The following is a 22,139-nucleotide window of genomic DNA, read 5'->3' as shown; positions in this document are numbered from 1 at the left end:
GGAATGGTTAGCCTGGGACCAGGTTTATAGAACTTCTAAGTTTCCCCTGGCATCACAGCTGTTTAAACATACAATGAATATCTAGAGCTGGATCTCAATTTTAGATCCACTGCATTGTTGCAGAAACAGATCAGTGATAACGAGAAAAATCCCCTTTTCTATGCACAGTGCTCCTTCAGATGCATGATCTCATTGGCTTATCCCTAAATCCAGAGAGCAGAACTGGAATTATTCTAGTTTCATAAATGGGGAAACTGAGCTTCAAAACTGAATTTGAGTTCTTCACACGTCCCTCTAAAGCCCTGGTTTCCTCTCTGACCTCACAAGAATCCTGTCACTTGACTTGTAGTACAGGAAGGCAGGGTCACCGAATGGCTGTCAACCAGTTTTACAGCCCTCTTAGGTGGAATTCCCAACTCTGCTAATTACTGTTATGTGACATTGGATAAGTTACTTAGCTACATTATGCCTGTTCCCTCAACTGTAAGACAAGAATGATAATAGTAATTAAGAGTATCTTTCTCATGATTTTATTAGAAATACTGAAATAATAATATAGGTAAAGCACTTGGTCTCGCTATTATTATTGTTGTTGTTATTATTGACAAGGATGCTACAGCTGCCTAGTGGAAAATCCAGAGAAAGAGTTTTACTTATTTTCCACCCCCAAGGATTTGAAGAGGTTTTGAGAATTATGTCTTCAGTTTGGAAGACTGCCCGTGGATCAAATGCGATGCCTGAGATGATGGTGAAAATCATTGGAAGTAAACACTTTCGATACCTTGTGGAGAAGCCAAAGATGTAAGTTTACTATTTGAAAAATACCTGTTTTGCTTGGATGATAATGAAGTTTTTTCTTTAATCTAGAAATTTACATTTTAAAAACGCTGTCCATGGAAAATTAAGTCATTAAGATGAAACAGTAAAAGTAAAATAGTGTTGATAACTTCTATGCACAGTGTTTTCCTAAAGTTTTCATCTTTGTAGTTCCCCATACTCCTTAATTACTTGGGCTGATTTTCCAAATAGATGGGAAATATAAGCATTGAGACATTTATAAATATTAATGGAGCATTGCTGCTTCTTCTCATCAGGTCTGTAATCTACCACATTTAGTCATTTTTGGGGGGTGGGGAGGGAGAGGGGAAGGTTGTTAATCAAATTGTTATGAATTAAAGGAGGGGGATTGGTAATGAGTCATCAATTGTAAGAGTTTCACTTACTTTTCTTCATAATCCATACTCCTCCAATAGGGGCTTCTCAGAACATAACTAAGAGGGCTTTCTTCCTCTAAACTCATCACAGTCACACTTGAAGGGGGACATTCATATATCACTAAAATTCTCTAGATGTTTGGCACAGAAAAGTATGACCAGTTCTTCCTTCCAGAGTTTTGGTGGTTTGCATAAGAAAAAGAAGATACTAGCCCTGCCTTTCATCTAGTAGATATTCCATAAATAGCAGCCCGTTAATAATTGCCTTTCCCTCCTAAAGTGATTTCCTTAGTTCTTTCCTCTATTTCAGAAACCCATAGACCAAAAAAATAGAGAAACAAAAAGATCTAACCTCATTGAACATAGGTTCAGAAAGCAGTGGACACCAAACCTGGCTATCATCAGAATCACCCAGAGAGTCCTTAAAAATAAAGATGTGGGGTTCAACCCAAGACCTATTAAATCAGAATCCCTGAAGATGAGGCCATGAGGACTACTGTTATGGAGTATAGGCTTTAGAAGGGCAAATGGGCTTTACCTCCCCACCAATCAGTACGGTTGCCCTAAGAGATTCCAAAGTGAGTACTGTAATCAATTAGTAATGTCTGTCATGGCACAGGAAGTGAGCTTTGCAGCACGTGAGTCATATATTTGAGATCCCTACAGAACTGAGAGATGTGAGTTTGAATCCTGGCTCTGTGCCTTCCTAGACTTTTGACATTGAGAAAGTGAGTTAACATCTCTGGCCTCAGATTCTATCAACTGAGGATAAAATCCATCTATCTAGTAGGGTTGTTGTGAGGATCAAATGCGAAAAAGTATGCAAAACCTCTTTCCAGTGCCTAGAAGTATATTCAATGTGCTTAAAAAATGGTTCTGCTACTATTATTGAGGCAAATCTTTCCATGGATACAAGACATTAAGTAAAAAATCAAATCTCTTTCTATGAAACACTTGGCATCCCTTTTATATTCTATGCCAGGTTATCTCTGTTTTGTAGATGAAGAAACTAAGATACTGTGATAAGTGATTATTTCAAGATCTGCTGATCTTGACAAATCCCAGTCGTTGTCCAGAAAAGTAAATAAGATCAGTTGGAATGCCTTGCTCAATTCTCCTTCTACCTGGAAGACATTGCAATTCTACTAATTTCCATTCCTCTTTGAGGTTGTTTGTTTAACCCCTTCATCCCCAACCCCTTCCTTTTTCCAGGGGTATCAGAGTCTAATACGTTCCTAATGGGGGTGGGAGGTGGAGGAAGTATCCTTGTCCTTTTAAAGTAGAGAAAAATTCCATCTGTCTTATAAGAAGGTACCTGTATTTATTTCTCTTTATTCTTTAAACTTTAGATTCAGGAATTAAGAGTACATTACGTCAACTACATTAATTGGAAATAAAAGTTCTGTTTCTTCTATGACACAGACAATAAAACAATTGTTATTTTTTTAATATTAAAATAAGTTTTCTGTTTCTGTTTCTATGGACTTGATGTTACTGTTGCTGGAATGACATAGGACAGTTAACAAGCTTTCCTAAAATATTTTTGTATGGTTCAAAAATAAATAAATCTCAAGAGGCTTCTTGTTGCTGAGTTAAAGACAGACCCACCACTACCATGCCTTTGCATGTTCCAAAGTCTGACTCTAAAAAACATTTTAATCATGCTACATCTACACCTTTCAGCCAGGGCTTCAAGAAGGTGTTTTCTTTGGGGTAACTCATTGAGCCCATAAGTAAAAAATGTACATAAGAAACATAAGTAAAAGCCAAAAGAAGAAGAAGTCTCTATAAGGAAAATCTAGATTTAAAAAAATTACAAATTAATAATGGATGGAAAAATAGAACTATTCTCGTGTAACCACATTTAGTTCAGATTTCTTATAGGATGTGTGGAAAAGATGGATAGTATATCAGACAGAGAAGTGATCCTCAAGGTACAAATCAGTCTATTAGTTTGCTAGGGCTGCTGAATGAAAATGCCATAAACTGGGTAGCTTAGACCAACAGAAATGTATTGTCTCACAGTTCTGGAGACTAGTCAGCCGAAACCAAGGTGTCGGCAGAGCCCTGCTCCTTCTGAGGTGCCCAGGAAGGATCCTTCTGTTCCAGGTCTCTCTCCTTGCCTCTCCCTATATATGTTTCTGTGTACAGATTTCCTCTTTTCATAAGGGCACCAGTCAGTTGGCTTATAACTCTACTACTCTAACATGGCTTCATCTTAACTAATTACATCTGCAGTCACCTTATTTCCAAATAAGGTCACATTCTGAGATACTGGGGGTTAGGACTTCAACATATGAGTTGGCAGGGAGGCACATAACCCATAACAACCAGTCTCCCATTTTACAGATGAGGTGAGACAACTGAGGCCTCAGTGAACTTAAAGTCAGGCCACTTATTAAGGATTAAGACTGGAATACCACTCCCTCCAACTTTTTTTAGTTAAGCCTGGACACTTACTAGCAGGAGATGAACAGAAAATACTCAATGCCTACTTAGAATACATATTTTTCACAAAAAAGATCAAGGTACAGGCTTAAAGAGTAAAACAGGTGTCCCTCAGTTTGTGCCATCATCGTTTTCCTCATATATCCCTACACCAGCCTTCCAACCCTGCTCCCTGCCTCTAATCTCATTCTCTCATTCACTCTCTGAATCCTTGTTCCTCAAAGGATAGTCTATGGACCATCAACATCAACCTCACCCGGAGTCTGTTAGAAATGCAGACTCTCAGGCCCCTCTCCAGACATACTGAGTCAGAATCTGCACTGTTGTCAATTCCCAGGTGAGGCCTATGCAACATTCGTGTTTGAGAAGCCCAATTCTCAAGTATAGCTAGCACCATCTTTTTAAAATGCAAATCTAATGAAGTGCCACCATCACCAGCCTCAGATTTGCCTGCCTCCCTCCCCCTGCGGGCTCCCATAGCATTCGTAGGGATTATTGCACTCTGACAATTTCCTATGCATTTCTGTGTTCCCCCCATTTACCTGTAAATTCTGTATGCACAACTGTACCCTCAGCACTGAGTGCAAAGTCTTGTACATATTGAAAGCCTAATGAATGAATTAGAGTACAATAGATGCCAAGAAAAGGAAAGATCTAGAAAGACAATTCTTAGTGCTTTAAATACAAGTCTAAAGGCCCATGTTGCTAAAATAACACGAAGATATTACTATGAAACCCTGATGAGTCATCTGATAGCTGATCCAGAAGAACATATGCCAGCTGACTTGAGACAAATGTCTCATTTTCTAAAAGGAGATAAAAGTTGGTAATGAAATCACAGAACTTGAGGCTTGTGGACAATCCCTGGCAAAATTACAGGCCAAAGAATTAAATATATTAGATGTGAGAACAAAACACAAAGGTGATGGTCACTAAGGGTTGGTGCATGTTGACTAAAAAACAGAGCATGCTAAACTGACCGCGTTCTCTTTATTGATGAGGTTACTGCAGTGCAGATGAAGGGAATCATAAAGCACAGTATTGGTTAATTTCAGTGAGTCATTAGGCACATTTTTCTCACAAAGCCTTGAAATAAGGCAGAGAATTCTGGACTGAATAGTATTAAGATAGGCGACATACCAACCTGGTAGTGACTGAACAATGGATGTAAACACAATGTGTCGGAGGTGGAGAGGTTGAGAGGATTTATGTGTGACCCTGTTCTTAGTCAACATTTTTTGAAATCCCCAACTGAAGGAAGATAGACAAATCACTTTAGTAAACAGGTAAGTAGTAGAATGCTGGGAAGACTTGGCAGGAAAATGAGCGAAAACCAGCAAGATAAAATCAAGAGAAATATATGTAAAGTATGTCTTTAGATAAGGGTACATGTAAGTGATTATATAGAATAAATGTTTGGATTTTACTTGCTGTGAAGTAATAGAATACATACTGGTCTCTGGGAATTCCCTGGCGGTCCAATGGTTAGGATTCCGTGCCTTCACTGCCTAAGGCCCGGGTTCGATTCCTGGTTGGGGAACTAAGATCCCGAAAGCTGTGCAGTGCAGCCAGAAAATAAAAAATGAAAAAAAATTTTCAATTTAAAAAAAGGATACATACTAGTCTCTGCTCCCACCCAGCTCCTGGCATGGAGCTCCTAAAACTCTCACAATTTCCTAAGAGATAAGAGTACTAAGAGTATCATTTGTTCTACTATTTAATCTTTGACCCTGGCTCCTGACACAAAGCTCCTAAAGCCTAAGAATTTCCTGAGTGATAAGGTGTCCTTTGTTCTAATGAGAATACTCTTGGTGGGATCCTGGGTGGCTCCAGGGTGGAGGTTGGTCACGAGAAAGACCAAGCCATGATTAAAATCTTGGAACTTTCAGTGCCTGACACCACACTATCCTCCTAGAGGGAAGCAAAGCTGGAGACTGAGTGAATGATTGATCATAACTACATGATGAAGCCTCCTAAAAATCCCAAAGGTATGGGGTTCAGAGAGCATCTAGGCTGCTGAACACATCTATGTGCTGGGAGGGTGTTATGTCTGTAGAATGCATGGAAGTTCCATGCCCTTCCTCAAATACTTTGCCCTCTGCATCTCTTCCATCTGGCTGTCCCTGAGTTGTATCCTTTTACAGTAAACCAGTCATCTAGCAAGTAAATGGTTTTCCTGAGCTCTGTGAGGCACTCTAGCAAATTCATCAAACCTGAGGAGGGAATTGTGGGAATCCTAATTTATAGCCACCCTGTCAGAAATATAGGTAACAACCTGGACTTGTGACTGACACCTGAAGGGGGCAGGGCAGTCTTGTGTGACTGAGCCCTTATCCTGTGGCATCAGTGCTAACTCCAGGTAGATAGTGTCAGAACGGAATTGAAATGTAGGACCCTCAGCTGATGTCAAAGAACTGCTTAGAGTGGGGAAAACCCACACATATTTGATGACTAGTACTGTGTGGTAGTAGTAGAGAGTAGAGTGGAGAATAAAATGGAGGGTTTTCCCCTGTACACTTGGGTTTAAGCTCAGCATGAGCCAAAGGTGTCCAGATAGAGGAATGGGGGGTGGGGCAGGAGGCAGGCATCATACTCAGAACTAGACCTGTCACCTGGGAGTACTATGCTTTATCCCGGATGCCACATTTTAGGAGGGATCCTGGCACACTAAAGGTGCAAGCACTAAAGAGGTGGCATTATGGAAGCTCCAGGGTGTGACATGTGGCCTAGGGGAACATTTATAGAATCTGGGAATTGAGTTGTTAAATAAAAGAGGAATTGGGTCCCTTTCAAGAAACTCCTGTGAGTAGAGATGCTTCTGGTGAATAAAGTTGGACTCTATAGTTCCTTCCCATGCCAAGAATCAATGACCCAAAGCATTTTATTCCATAGTTACATGGCTGTTGGTATAGACTTGCTAAGCACGGGGGAAGCTGACTCCGAGATGTTATGGGAAAGAATAGCAAATATTTGTAATAATGTACATTGATGTTTAGAGCCAATAAACATAAAATTCTTTATTTTTCCACATGACTCTCATGGAGCCCATATTCTGTCACTTTTTAATCCCTCAAAGCCCTTCACATTAATACAATATTTTTGAGTTTCTTGAACTCTTTTAAAGTGTTAATGTTAACAGTTTTAGAAATTAATGCATATATGGAATTGACATCTTTTCAGTTAAAAAACATTAATTGAGTACTTGCTGAGTGTCAAGCCTTAGGGACACAGCAGGTTACCTAAAATTCTAGTGATGGGAGACATACAACAAACAGGTAAACAATGATCATTCGAGTGAGGATAGTGCAATGAGGAAAAATAGAGGAGGGTCATAAGGGTATATGGAATCACAAGGGATGTTTCCAGAAGGCGTCTCTAAGCAAATGGCATTTAACTGAGACTGTTAAGAGATGAGTCAGAACTACGCAATGAAACTTATCCATGGTTAACTATCAGTGAGCTGGCTAAGACTAGCCCAACTCTATCCCAGTGGGTGTGGCTCACCAGATTCCAAGTTTCCATAAAACTAGTAGTTTCTTCTTCCCTCTCCTGCCCCAGAAGAAGAGGCTGCAACTTCCCACAGACCCCAAGTTCTCCAGATATTGAACATTTGGCTTTCCCCAACAACTGCTACAAATAGCACCTAAGTTGAGCATCTGGAGTCTAAGCAGATTTTTTTGGTACTAGGTTGCCTTATGCCTGCTTCATACAAAGTGCCAAAGTGTCACTTCCCTGGAGCACAGCACCCAGAGATCAGGGCAGCTGCGTAGCTGCTGATTTTCCACCCATGAGAGTCAGTCTGTACCAAGCGACACCACAGGTGTTCATCACCATCCCTGTGCCTCCACAGTTCTACACAGAGAGTAAACTATGGAGCAAGGAAGCCAGAGTTGGTGGAGCTAGTGAACAGGGGGAGGGGCATAGGAAATGAGATCAGGTAGGCCCTCGGGGCTCAGATCATGGGCCATGTGGTCCCTGGTAGGAACTCTGGATTTGTTCTATGTAGAAAGGGAAGACATGGGAAAATTGAGAGCAGTGGAGGACACAATCGAATTTATGCTTTCTAAAGGATGGTTCTGGCTGCTGAGTGGAGTATACACTGGAAGAGGCATGAGTAAAATGAGAGAGACCATTTAGGGAGTCGTTATGGTAATCCAGGCAGGAGATGGTAGCAATAATCAATTATAGTCCCTACATAAATCCTGGATAAACTTAGTGATTTAAAAATTCAAATACCTACTTATTCTTTTTTTTTAAGAAATAACTAATTGTAATACTTTATCTTTGTTTATTGTATTTCTTGCTATATAATCTACATATTACCTTACTATCCATGAACTCAATCTGTCCCTAAAACAGAACGATATCAGAGCACAAACAGTTGTCTATGTTTTCACAAGTTCAAAGAAATGAAGTAATATGCTAAAAATCATACTTCTCCTATGCCCTTTCCACTGTTTTTTTTTTTCTTTTTTATTAACCTTCTACAATAGGTTTTAAGTTATTATTATTATTCTAGACACTGTGAGAAGTAAAAAGGAGCATGAGATACTGTTTGGGACATATGCCTCCAGCCCAAGACATAGGCATAGAGCTTTAAATTAGAGTATAGGGCTTTATGTGAGTAAATGTCAAATCAATGGTATAAAAAACAGGTGGCCATTGATCTTAAATCTTGAGACTGTGAGGTAAAAGTTGTTACTTTACCATTTGAAATTCTACACTTCCAAAAATATAATAAATAGTAAAAGGCAAAAACAAAACACTATTTACAACATATATGACAGGAAAAAATTAATCCTCTTAATGTATAAAGAGCCCTTACAAATCAATAGGAAAAAGATGATCAGCCCAGTTTCAAAAACTGGCAAAAGATCTAGACAGGCAATTCACAAAAGAAGAAATAAAAATGAACACTAGATATATATGTATGGTTGGGGGAGTGGGGTGGGGAATTAACCTGAGTGGTAATGAAAGAAGTTTAAACAACAGTGAGATATTATTTTCTAACAATCAAATTGGAAATGTTTTTATAATGGAAATACCCAGGTTGACAAGGGTTTAGGAAAAAGAGTACTCATATGCTATCGTTTTTTAGATTATAAAAAGCCTTAAAAGTGTATGTACTTTGGCATCAAATCACCACCTGTGAATCAATTCTGTGGAAATAATTATGGGTAGATGTAATGGTTTGGTTTCAAAAATGTACACAGGCATATACAAGTCTGGGTCCAGTAGGAAACAGATTACATAACTCAAATTAGGATGATTCAAGGAGGATTTGTTTACAAGAGTAAAAGAATTGCAAGATATAATACAGGAATCATGGGCTAGCAGCTGCAAGGTCTGCAGAGATAGGAAAAGGGGAATGTTATTGAGATGGAAGCATTCTGTAACTCAGGCCACCTGGAGAAAATCATGACCTTTGGGCAGAAGACACAAGTAGCTTGAGACACTCTTGCAGGGAGAACCAGTCTCCTGCCAGGGCCAGAATCAGAAGACATGGGAGCTGACCAGCTGATCAGTCCACAAAGGTCAGCTTCTCAGGGTGGATGAGGACGCAAGGAAGTCGGAGAAAAGGAGAATGTCCAGCAGAGAAGCAATATTTAAACTAGTAAAAATTTGAGAACAGTAAATATTCCCAAATAATAGAGGACTAGTTAAATAAACTCTTGTATATCTATACAATGAAATACTATCTAGACACTTTAAATGTTCTTGTGGATACATAAACATTGATGCGTAAGGTATCCACATTATATTGTCAACTGCAAAATTTTAAAAGATCACAAAACTTTATAATCCTAGTTTGGTTTAAGAGCAAAACAAAACATAAGTTCTTGTATACGTACAGGGAAACTTTCTATAAAGAGATAACATAATACCTTGCCACATATAGTTTAACCACTTATAATTTTGAGAAAGCACAGATTTATTTTTATGCAGTACACTTTTTTTAGGACTTTATTTTTTACAGCGGTTTTAAGTTCACAGCAAAATTGAAAGGAAGGTATAGAGACATCCCATATACCTCCTGCCTCCACACATGCGTAGTCTTCCCCATTATCAACATCCCTCACCAGAGTGGTACATTGGTTATAATTGATGAACCTACACTGACACATAATAATCACTGAAAGTCCATGGTTTACTTTAAAGTTCACTCTTGGTGTTGTACATTCTATGGGTTTGGATAAATGTATAATGGCACGCATTCACCATTATAGTATCAGACAGAGTAGTATTGCCCTAAAAATCCTGTGCTCTGCCTATTCATTCCTCCCCTCCTTTCCTATAGTACACTTTTCAAATCCATGGTCTCTTTACATACCACTGATTTAGTTCAATCTAATTAAACAAAACCCCTATAGCAATCATTATTGCTCCTGGTTCCCATAGACCCTGCGGATGTATCCAGAACATGTTACTGAGAGAGAAGAACTGTAGGAGCCGTTCGAGGATCTCAGAGCATGAATGGAAAACCTGGCTCAGAGCTGTGCCTTAAAGCATGGAGATAATTGATGAAGAGGCCAGGCAGTTGCACAATTACCTTGCTTAGAAACAGAGGAGAATGCAAGTGCAAAGAACATTCAATTTCAAGCCTATAGTTGAAATTGTTGGCTCAAAGATTTAAAAACAGCACAGTCTGGCCAGCTCCTGGGTATAATTCACCTGAGGACACTTTGATACAACAATGTTTGGGGTTTTTTGGGTTTTTTTTTTTTCTGTAAAATTAAGGAATGTGATTCCAAAGAATTGTGCTTTATCAGAGCAGATTTTAAATATGAATTAATCTGCTTTTTTTTTAAAGTGGGTGATTTCTATAACTTGTATTTACTATTATTAGTAAATAACAAGGTGGTGGGAGAGATTACATGAACTCTGTCTTTTTATCTGTTTAAATAGGTTTTCCTCCGTTCCTATGAACTGTGAAATGTTGATCCTTCAAACTTTAGTTTTACCTATCAACAAAGAAAGTTTGGGGATCCAAAGGAAAGAGCACCCCTTCTGTACCTGGGTGATGAGAAAGGTGTTGATAAAGGAGATAGCACTTTAACTTAGGACTAAAATAAAATTACCATTTGTCATGGGCTGACTGGGAATCCAGGCTCGGTGCTAAATATTTTATACAGCTTATCTTGATAAGTATTATTTTTCTAATCTCACAGATGAGAAACTGAAAATTAGAGATGTGAAATAACTTATCAAAATCACACAAGTTATGTTTGGGGTTAGGACTCAAAACCAGGTGTCTTGGACATATAGCTCACGTCCTTAGCCACTGCCTGAAATTATTTGTACATTTTGCACAACTATGGAAAAGACCTTCCTTTTTCATTGTCTATGCCATTGTTTCTCAAACTTCTGTGTACATAGGAATCATCTGAGATGTTTGATAAGAATATAAATTTTCTTGTCCTGCTTTCAGAAATTCTGATTTAATAAGTTCAGAGTGACCCAAGTTTCTATCTTATTATCCAGCACCCTACACAATTCTTACCTGCCTCAGGTGGTCTGAAGTTCAATCACTGTCTTTTTCTCCAAGAACAGGCCCTTCATTCTATCTGGAATATTCTCCCACCTCTTACTTTCTCTTTCACCTGCTATCTTATAAATCAATTCCTTCATGGAGTCATTTCCACTCCTCTTAAAGCAGATTTGGTTTGACAACACTCTGTGATTCTATATCTTTTTTTTACATACTCTATTTTTTCAATTATCACATTGTATTATAATTTTCTGTTTAAATGTCTGCTTTTCCCGCTTAACTATGAGATCTTTGAAGACAACACAACCTGAAGACAGTGAGTGGATTAGATGCTCACTGCAACCCTGACTAAGAAGGTAATAATGCATAGCTAAAAAACAAGTAAAACAGAAGAAAACATCCATGGTGTAAATATGCCTAATGCTGTAGAATTGGATTTACATGTAAAAAGAAGGTTTCAGAAGAGTAGGTATGTTAGGATATCATCTTCTGTGAGTTAATTTATCTGAAGAAAATGAAAACACTAAATGGAAAAGATATGTGCATCCCAATGTTCATAGCAGCATTATTTACAGTAACCAAGATATGGAAGCAACCTCAGTGTTCATCAACAGATGAATGGATTAGGAACATTATATATGCAATGGAATATTACTTAGCCATAAAAAAGAATGAAATTTTGCCATTTATGACAACACGGATGGACCTGGATGCTTAGTGAAATAAGTCAGACAGAGAAAAACAAATACTGTATGTTTTCACTTATATGTGGAAGCTAAAGAATAAAACAAATGAATATAACAAGACAGAAAGGGACTCGCAGTTACAGAGAACAGACCGGTGGTTGCCAGAGGGGAGAGGGGTTGGGGGAGGAGCAGATGGGTGAAAGGGACAAAGAGGTACAAACAACTAGGTATAAAACATGTATAAAATGTACAGCACAGGGAATATAGCCAACATTTTATAATAACTTTATATGGAGTAAAATCTATAATGATAGTGAATTACTGTGCTGTAACCAGAAACTAATATAACATTGTGAGTCAACTATACCTCAATTAAAAAAGAAAAGAAAAGGGGGAGGGGAGGAGTAAATCATACCAAAGAACAATTGGTGATTGAACTGGTTACTAATTTTGCAGCCAAAATGGCCCCAATTTGAGAAACTATTCTCATTCTGTAAAGTAGTATAGTGAAAAATGCCATGAAAAATACACTTTGGTTATTTTCATTGTTGTCAGAATGTGGCTCAATGCTGTGAAGAGAGATGTGGGATACTTTGGAAATAACTTTGGAAATAACTTTGGGAATGTTATGAATCCCTTGTCCCTGGGAAGGTACAAACCAAAGCTGAAGGATGGCCACTTGGGTGTTCTGAGAAGGACTTCATAAGCCTAAGTTGGAAGATGGACTAGGTACTTCTATATACATTATTTTTTATTAACATTTTAAAAAAGAATCAAAATCCTCTTGTTTAACAGTAGCCAGTTTGTTTATTATGGGTATGAAGTTGAGGAGAAATGTGGAGGAAGGAGTACATGCTTTGGAGCCATACAGACCTGGGTCTGAGCCCTAGATCTCTACTTATTATCAGTTTATCAGTGAGCAATTTACTTAATCTCTCTGATGATTTTTTTTCTCATCTGTACAATGATCATAATACCTACATTTCAGGATTATTAGAATAACATAAAATAATTTATGTGAACTTATACACAGTGGCTGACACATAGAAATAAGCATTTAGGACATGTTAGCTAGCATAATTTACAATGACAAAGAAATAATTTGGGTATGGGTTTGGGAATTAATGTACTTTAAAAATCTTTCTGAAGACTAAACATCAATGATAATAGTATATGGATGGCTCCAGGGAGTAAACAAAAAAAAAAAAAAAAGAGGAAAAAACCCTCACATTTCATCACAACATTTGCTACATTAGCACAGGCTTTACGTTTCAGCTTCCCCATGGAGTTTGGTGAGATTTTCAGCTGCAGTCCCCTCCCCAGTCCCACTTTATTTTTTATTTTGTTGTTGTCTTTTTAAAAGAGAAAAGTCTGGTTGTGCCGATTATCTGTTATTACTTCCAAACAAGAACATGCTTTCATTTACTGAAATTAGATCCCCATTCACTGTGTTGGCACACTCCGGACTGTCTTCTCCAGAGGGTTTGAGGCCTGTTAGATGGTACGCAGTTGGAAATTGGCAGCACTGAACCTCTGCCAAGGCTGGCAGACCTTTAAGATGGCATCTGGTGACCTTTCTGCTGAGCCCCCTGGGTCCTCCATTTGCGAGTTGATGTTCTCACGAGGGGTGTAATCCAAATCAAATGTGAGATCTGGTGAGATGTAGTTGCATGGGAGGTGGGGCCAGTGTGGGATCTGTACATTGCTTTGGGCAGAGGATGCTACTAGACACCCTTGCAATGTTTCTTTCTAATCCTGAGACTCTGAGCTCTACAAAAGGGTGGCACTAAAGGGCTGATTTGCAGGAAGAGCCTAGTGTGAGAAAGGGAACAATTGGACAGTTTTCTCCTCATTTATTTATCATCCAGCATTACTGTCATCCTTCCTAATTGCCATAGTTCCCAGATGACACTAAACCCTTCACAGCATCCCTGAGAGCAGCAGCTGAGGTTAGCAGTACATATGAGGAAGCTAGCTGTGTCTTGCTTCCTAGACAGTATTGATGACATTTTTTTCCTTCCTTTGAAATGGCAAATTTCTATTTTCAATACTGCAGGTAGATAGCACACAAGCCTAGAAGAAAGACCTGTGGGTTTGTGAAAAACATAACCACAAATGCCTGTTGACGAATTGTGCTAATAGCAGACACATGCCATTTCTCAGCTAGGGAGTCTTTCTCATAATTTTAAAGTGCTATGTATGTTGTTTGTTTTAAAAAAAAGAAAAACAGCTTTTACTTTGAACAGAGTTAACAGGTCATTTTTGATTTTACATCTACTGTGGCTGTTTTAACAGACAGTTACATTTAACATTTCTCAGGCAATTCTGTCCTGAGACTGCCCACAAAATGATTTTGAAGGTGATTAAAGCAAAGATGATTCATCCCCCTTGCCTTCATCCAGAAGAGTTAACTGTCTGCCCCAGGACCATTTTTGCTTTTTAATCCTGCACTTCCTGCATGCCTCGTCCTCTAATTTCTTTTCCTCACATATTCCCTAACTTCCATGGATCCTTTCCTGACTCGGAACAATCAAGGTGCAATCAAGAAGACTTAGACCCTGTGGATGTATCTATGTAGAATTGGACAAATCGTGTGAACTGTCGGAACCTTAATTTCTTCATCCTAAAATGAAAGTAATACGAGTACCTACCCATAGGGTTGATCTAAAGATTAAATAAAAGAATGTTTGTAAATGGCTATAATGTGGCTGCCATGTAGCTAAATACTCAGTAATACTATTATTTTTATTTTATTTTATTTTTGCGGTATGCGGGCCTCTCACTGTTGTGGCCTCTCCCATTGCGGAGCACAGGCTCCGGACGCACAGGCCCAGCGGCCATGGCTCACGGGTCCAGCTGCTCCACGGCATGTGGGATCCTCCCGGACCGGGGCATGAACCCATGTCCCCTGCATCGGCAGGCGGACTCTCAACCACTGCACCACCAGGGAAGCTCAGTAATACTATTATTTTTGCAACCATTGCAAACCATAGTTACTTATCTTTCTTAGGAACTTCAAATAGCACTGATTCTTTGTAACATTCACTTGACATTTATTTATATACCAATTAGGTAGATTTCATATTATTTATGTAAATTTTATGCCAATTTCTTTTAACACTTTATAGAAATATACCTATGTAATATATAAAAGTGCACATTACAAGTATACACTCACTGAATTTTCACAAACCTGATTTACCCTTGCGTCAGACATCCAGATCCAGAAACAGAATGGTACCAAAATCCTAGAAGGCCCCCTGATGTTCCCTTCTGGACTTTATACCTCCCCCCAAAGATAACCACTATCCTGACTTCTAGAAGCAAGTTGTTAACATTATTTCTGTTATTTTTGGACAGCGAAATGAAATGAAATTTCTTGAGGTCAGGGACCATATGTTATATGTCTTCTCTCATTGCAAGAACTATGTGTTATATACACACTCTTCTTCTAGCATTCCCATCTTACTGTATTGCCATTTGATTGCACCTGTCTGGCAAAGCCCCAGCCCTGGACGAGCCCCGCTGTCTGCCTTCCTTGCATCTCCACGAGGACTACTGGGCATGTGCCCTCTCCAACTGATGCTGCAAAATCCGTGGTCTCCAACCTTCAGTGGCTGCTCAGTTGTGCCCAGCTATCTTCCACTCTTTATAGAAGCTATGTCAGGCTGTATGTCCTTAATTCAGACTTCCTATCCCAGCATTTCCTTTCTTGAGACCCAACAGGTAACCATACCTTGTATGTCAAAGAGAAAATTCAAGCTGTCAGCAATTTGGTCAGTCTCCTGTCGCCAAATGTTAAAATTTGCCTACATCCTCACCCATCTTCCTACTTCCCCACCCTGAAGTTTCATTTCTATCTCTGTTCTCTCAGAGATCTTACTTTGTCAGGGTTCACCTTATTTAATCAATGATATCCTCTCCTTTGGTCAGTTGGCTCTTCATTTATTTTTTGTTTTTTTATTTATTTTTTTATTTATTCATGGCTACATTGGGTCTTCGTTGCTGCACGCGGGCTTTCTCTAGTTGTGGTGAGCGGGAACTGCTCTTCATTGCTATGAGCGGGCTTCTCATTGCGGTGGCTTCTCTTGTTGCGGAGCATGGGCTCTAGGCATGCGGGCTTCAGAGGTTTTGGCTCACAGGCTCTAGAGCACAGGCTCAGTAGTTGTGGCGCACAGGCTTAGTTGCTCTGCAGCACGTGGGGTCTTCCCAGACCAGGGATCGAACCTGTGTCCCCTGCATTGGCAGGCGGGTTCCTAACTACTGTGCCACCAGGGAAGTCCCGGCTCTTCATTTAAATATGTTAAAGTCCCTACTGTCTTTAGTTTCTTTTTTATAATTTTGTTTTTTTTTAATTGAAGTATAGTTGATTTACAATGTTGAGCCAATCTCTGCTGTGCAGCAAAGTGACTCAGTGATACACATAGAGACATGCTTTTTTTTATATTTCTTTCCCTTATGGTTTAGCACAGGATATTGAATATAGTTCTCTGTGCTACACAGTAGTAGGACCTTGTTATTTATTCATTCTATATACAATAGCTTACATCTGCTAATCCCAAACTCCCGGTCCTTCCCTCCTTCATGCCTCTCCGCCTTGGCAACCACAGGTCTCTTCTCTATGTCTGTGAGTCTGTTTCTGTTTTGTAGATATGTTCACTGGTGCCATATTTTAGATTCCACATATAAGTGATATCATATAGTATTTGTATTTCTGTTTCTGACTTACTTCACTTAGTATGATAATCTCTAGTTGCATTCATGTTGCTGCAAATGGCATTATTTCCTTCTTTTTTAAGAATGAGTAGTATTCCATTGTATATATTTACCACATCTTCTTTATCCATTCTTCTATTGATGGACATTTAGGTTGTTTCCATGTTTTGGCTGTTGTGAATAGTGCTTCTATGAACATAGATGTGCATGTATCTTGTTGAATTATAGTTTTGTCCAGGTATATACCCAGCAGTGGGATTGCTGGACCATGTGGTAGTTCTATTTTTAGTTTTCTGAAGAACCTCCACATTGTTTTCCATAGTGGCTGCACCAACTTACATTCCCACCAACAGTGTAGGAGGGTTCCCTTTTCTCCACATCCTCTCCAGCATTTGTTATTTGTAGACTTTTTAATGATAGCCATTCTGACCAGTATGAGGTGGTATCTCATTGTAGTTTTGATTTGCACTTCTCTAGTAATTAGCGATGTTGAGCATCTTTTCATGTGCCTATTGGCCATCTATATGTCTTGTTTGGAGGAATGTCTATTAAGGTCTTCTGCCCAGTTTTTGATTGGGTTGTTTGTTTTTTTGTTGTTGAGTTGTACAAGCTGTTTGTATATTTTGGAGATAAACATAATAATAACAAAGCCCTATCTGAAATCAACATTGCACGCCAGTCACCACCCCATCGCTCTCTTCTCTTGCAACCAAAATTCTTCACAGAGGTCTTTATACTTCCTACCTTTAGCTTTTTGTCTCCCCTCTTACCTCAACCCACTTCACTCTAGTGTCCACCTCTGTTACCTCAGGAAGCTCCCCTTATCAAGATTCCTGACGACGTACTTATGGCTTAACTCAACGGACACTTTTCAGGACTCATCTTTCTCAGCAGCACATGACACTTGACTATGCCCTCTCTCTGGAAACATTCTCTTCACTTTGCTGCCAGACCACATTCTCCTGGTTTCCCTTCCACCTTACTTAGAATTTCTTCTAAATCTCCTTTTAGGGCTCTTCCCTCTGTAAATGTAGGTGTTCCTCAGAGTTCTTTCTTAAGCCTTCTTTGCTTCTCATGCTGCCATGACTAAGAGAATTAATGTAAAAAATATACATACATCAAATCTTGGCCTTATTCAAATAAACAGGTATTGTAGCAATTGTTTTATGCTCACATAACATGACATGCTTTAAAATGGGTCCTTTCCACTGTGTCAATAACAAGAGCTAAAATTTATACAACCATCTAGGCATAAGGCATAGCTATTTTTTTAATTTTATTTATTTTTTTAACATCTTTATTGGAGTACAATTGCTTTACAATGGTGTGTTAGTTTCTGCTATATAACAAAGTGAATCAGCTGTACATATACATATATCCCCATATCACCTCCCTCTTGCATCTCCCTCCCACCCTCCCTACCCAAAGCACCGAACTGATCTCCCTGTGCTATGCAGCTGCTTCCCACTAGGTATCTATTTTACATTTGGTAGTGTATATATGTCCATGCCACTCTCTCACTTCGTCCCAGCTTACCCTTCCCCCTCCCCGTGTCCTCAAGTCCATTCTCTATGTCTGCGTCTTTATTCCTGTCCTGCCCTTAGGTTCTTCAGAACCTTTTTTTTTTTAGATTCCATATATATGTGTTAGCATAAGGTATTTGTTGTTCTCTTTCTGACTTAACTTCACTCCGTATGACAGACTCTAGGTCCATCCACCTCGTTACAAATAGCTCAATTTCATTTCTTTTTATGGCTGAGTAATATTCCATTGTATATATGTGCCACTTTTATCCATTCATCTGTCAATGGACACTTAGGTTGCTTCCATGTCCTGGCTATTGTAAATAGAGCTGCAATGAACACTGTGGTATGTGCCTCTTTTTGAATTATGGTTTTCTCCGGGTAAATGCCCAGTAGTGGGATTGCTGGGTCGTATGGTAGTTCTATTGTTAGTTTTTTAAGGAACCTCCATACTGTTCTCCACAGTGGCTGTATCAGTTTACATTCCTACCAACAGCGCAAGAAGGTTCCCTTTCTCCACACCCTCTCCAGCATTTATTGTTTCTAGATTTTTTTGATGATAACCATTCTGAGCATTGTGAGGTGATACCTCATTGTAGTTTTGATTTGCATTTCTCTAATGATTAGTGATGTTGAGCATCCTTTCATGTGTTTGTTGGCAGTCTGTATATCTTCTTTGGAGAAATATCTGTTTAGGTCTTCTACCCATTTTTGGATTGGGTTGTTTGGTTTTTTGATATTGAGCTGCATGAGCTGCTTGTAAATTTTGGAGATTAATCCTTTCTCAGTTGCTTCATTTGCAAATATTTTCTCCCATTCTGAGTGTTGTCTTTTCATCTTGTTTATGGTTTCCTTTTCTGTGCAAAAGCTTTTAAGTTTCATTAGGTCCCACTTGTTTATTTTTGTTTTTATTTCCATTACACTAGAAGGTGGGTCAAAAAGGATCTTGCTGTGATTTATGTCATAGAGTGTTCTGCTTAAGGCATAGCTATTTTTAAATTTATTTTTCCTGATAATAAAATAACATTTCCTCATGTAGGAAATTTAGAATAATAGTTTTATAAGATATAATATGATATAATATAGCATAATGCAATATCCTAACTTCTATTAGGAGATACTTACTGTTTACTTCTGACATTTCCTTCTAGATATACTATGTACTCTAACACATGAACACATATATATCTATACATGAATTTATAGTTAAGATAATTATATATTTTCATTTATTTGTATAAGTAGACATTTTCTTTTGTCATTAAAATTATTCATAACTATTTTAATGGCCCCATACATTCTCTCATATGAACATAGAATGAAATACTGAACACATCCATCTATTAAAAAATACTTAGAGTTTTAAATTTTTATTTTTCTGCATTTTTTCCTTAATATACAGTCTTAAAAATTGATTTACTAGGTTAAAAATTTTAAGTTCCTGACTCTTAACATGTTTAGTCTGGTCATCCACTATAAGAATTATATCTATTTATGTGACCATGAGCATTTGTTTTCTTATTTCCAAAGAAGTTTTCTATATTTAAAACAATGCCTTGGGCTTCCCTGGTGGTGCAGTGGTTAAGAATCCACCCGCCAATGCAAGGGACAGGGGACCCAGGTTCAAGCCCTGGTCTGGGAAGATCCCACATGCCACAGAGCAACTAAGCCCATGTGCCACAACTACTGAGCCTGTGCTCTAGAGCCCGCAAGCCACAACTACTGAGACTGCATGCCACAACTACTGAAGCCTGTGCGCCTAGAGCCCGTGCTCCACAACAAGAGAAGCCACCACAATGAGAAGCCCGTGCACCACAACGAAAAGTAGCCCCTACTCACCACAACCAGAAAAAAGCCCGCTCACAGCAACAAAGACCCAATGCAGCCAAATATTTAAAAAATAAATAATACTTTAAAAATTAAAATAAATTAAACAAATAAAACAATACCTTGTAATTGTTTTGACTTATGTCTTTAGTTATTAAACAATGTTGATTAATTTTTAGATTTTTGTTTTTTATTTAAATTTCCTACAGGTTTTTTTTTCCCTCTATATTTAATATTAAAATTAAATGGGAGACTACTGAGAGAAAAAGAAGCCTCACGGTGAGGCAATTAAGGAGAGACATAGAGCAGAACTGGAGCTGGCAAACTGCCTTGACTTTCTTCCTTTTCTAGTTGCAAACACTGGAAATACCTGTTAGACTTGTAAGTAAAAAAGGTATGTGATAACCTTTACGGTTCATCTTTGACACTGCCGTTTCTTACAGTAAGGGTTTTGGAGCAGATGGACAGATTATGAGTATATGGAAGATAAAGAAGAGAATAACATGGTCTCTCTATGGTAAATGATCCCTAGACAAATAACCAACGTTTACTTCTTCATTACGCCATGCTAAGTTACCAGTGTTCCCAACACCATGCTAATACCTTACTTTGCTTATGCCAGCCTAGTGCAGATGGAGTCTGCCCTGAGTAACAAAGTGCAAAACTGTTTCTTCCCAGCAAGGAGAATGAGAACTTGAAGGCAGAAACTCAAACAGTACTCCAGAAATCAGTGTCTGGTACTGCAAAGCAGATTAGCAGAGACCCCCCAGCTTCTACTAATACCATAGATCATCAAATCAATCATGACCCAGATGATGTGGAAAAGAGCAAGCACCCAGAGAAAAACCAGAGGACAACCAGAAACTCCTAATGGGAGCACTCAGTTGCAGATTTCTGGATGGCCAAGTGAGTAACAAATACCTGAACTTTTCTTGGTAATTGGCTAGGAAAATTGAGAGTTAGGTTGGAAACATAGACTCACACCAACACACGCTTCTACTAATGGTAATTAACACATTTTGCATCAGATAGAATTAGAATCATTTTTTTTCATCTGAAAATGAATTTTAAGGTCATTTTGTATATTGCATCTTTGCTGACCACTAACTGAATTGGTCAACCTATGCTATCTGTGACTAACTCAGCGATAGTTATACAGTGATGTCACCATACATGCAAATTTGGGGTGTGCTAGAGGGGGAGGGTTCGTCTGCTTTAACATTACAGGAAAAGATCATTTATATTCAAAATCCAATGAAATATGTCTAGACATCAAAAAATTATCAGCCTTAAACTATCTTGATATAAATATATTATCACTGCACTCTGTTAAGAATCAACCAAACAATCCACAACAAACTAACTTGGTAATGATGAATCTAAATGATTATTACTTTGTAATTAGAAAGCAAGAGTAGCAGCAATTGAAAACTGGACCCAAATCAAGACAAACTAATGATTCATTGGTAACAAAGTACCATTTCCAAAAATTGCTGAAGTTGCAATTAAACCGACATATAGAGGAGTTTTGCAGTACTGCCAAGCATGAAGTAACAGCCAGACATTTTAGTAGAATACTGACTTAGAGTCTGCAGTAAACTCTAACATAACTATTTTTAGTTTATAATTTTAATAGCCCTTACTAAATCACTCAGATGCTCACTAGTTTCCAGTCATGAGAATATAAAATCCTGTGGATTTGGGATCTTTTGCTCATGAGAACTCTGCAAAGATTAAACTTTGGAGTGGTTACCAGTCCACCAATGGACCTCAGACCATGTTCTGCAAGGTCTCAAACACTGGGGACTTCTCTTTTTCCTTCCTAAAATTTTTATTGATCCTTCTAATTATAAAATATTATATACTCTTGTAGAAATTTTGTAAAATGGAAGAATATAAATAAGAAGAAATTAAAACTCAATCAAATAGTGGTATATTTCTTTCTCTTCTTTCTTCCATGCATGGACACTGAATATGAACCATTATGTATATACTCTTTATTATCCTGGTCTATTCACTTCATATCAAGAATTCTCCCCCAGCTTCAAAAAATTCATCCTAAGCATCATGTTTATTGTCTCTATGAGAGTCATAATCAGAACTAACACTTATATAGCATTTACTATGTGCCAGGCACTATTCTAAGCTCTTTACATATATTAACTAATTTACTACTCCCCAAGCACCCAATGAGGTAGGAACTCTTATTATCTTCAAATCATAGATGAAGGAACTG

The 22,139-nt window shown here is 38.4% G+C and overlaps 1 protein-coding gene across 1 annotated transcript in view; it reads left to right on the top strand.

Moving 5' to 3' along the window:
• The first annotated feature begins 694 nt into the window (after positions 1-694).
• C1H1orf87 (chromosome 1 C1orf87 homolog) overlaps positions 695-22,139 on the top strand; it is a 126,839-nt gene continuing 105,394 nt past the window's right edge. The window contains 3 exon segments of the mRNA XM_032639279.1: positions 695-801; positions 20,582-20,754; positions 20,757-20,809. Coding sequence (XP_032495170.1) covers positions 695-801; positions 20,582-20,754; positions 20,757-20,809 — 333 coding nt within the window.

Source organism: Phocoena sinus, chromosome 1 (genome assembly GCF_008692025.1).
Source record: "Phocoena sinus isolate mPhoSin1 chromosome 1, mPhoSin1.pri, whole genome shotgun sequence".
NCBI lineage: Eukaryota > Metazoa > Chordata > Mammalia > Artiodactyla > Phocoenidae > Phocoena > Phocoena sinus.
The sequence above is the reverse complement of the archived record's forward strand: the minus strand, read 5'-3'. Positions and strand labels throughout refer to the sequence as shown.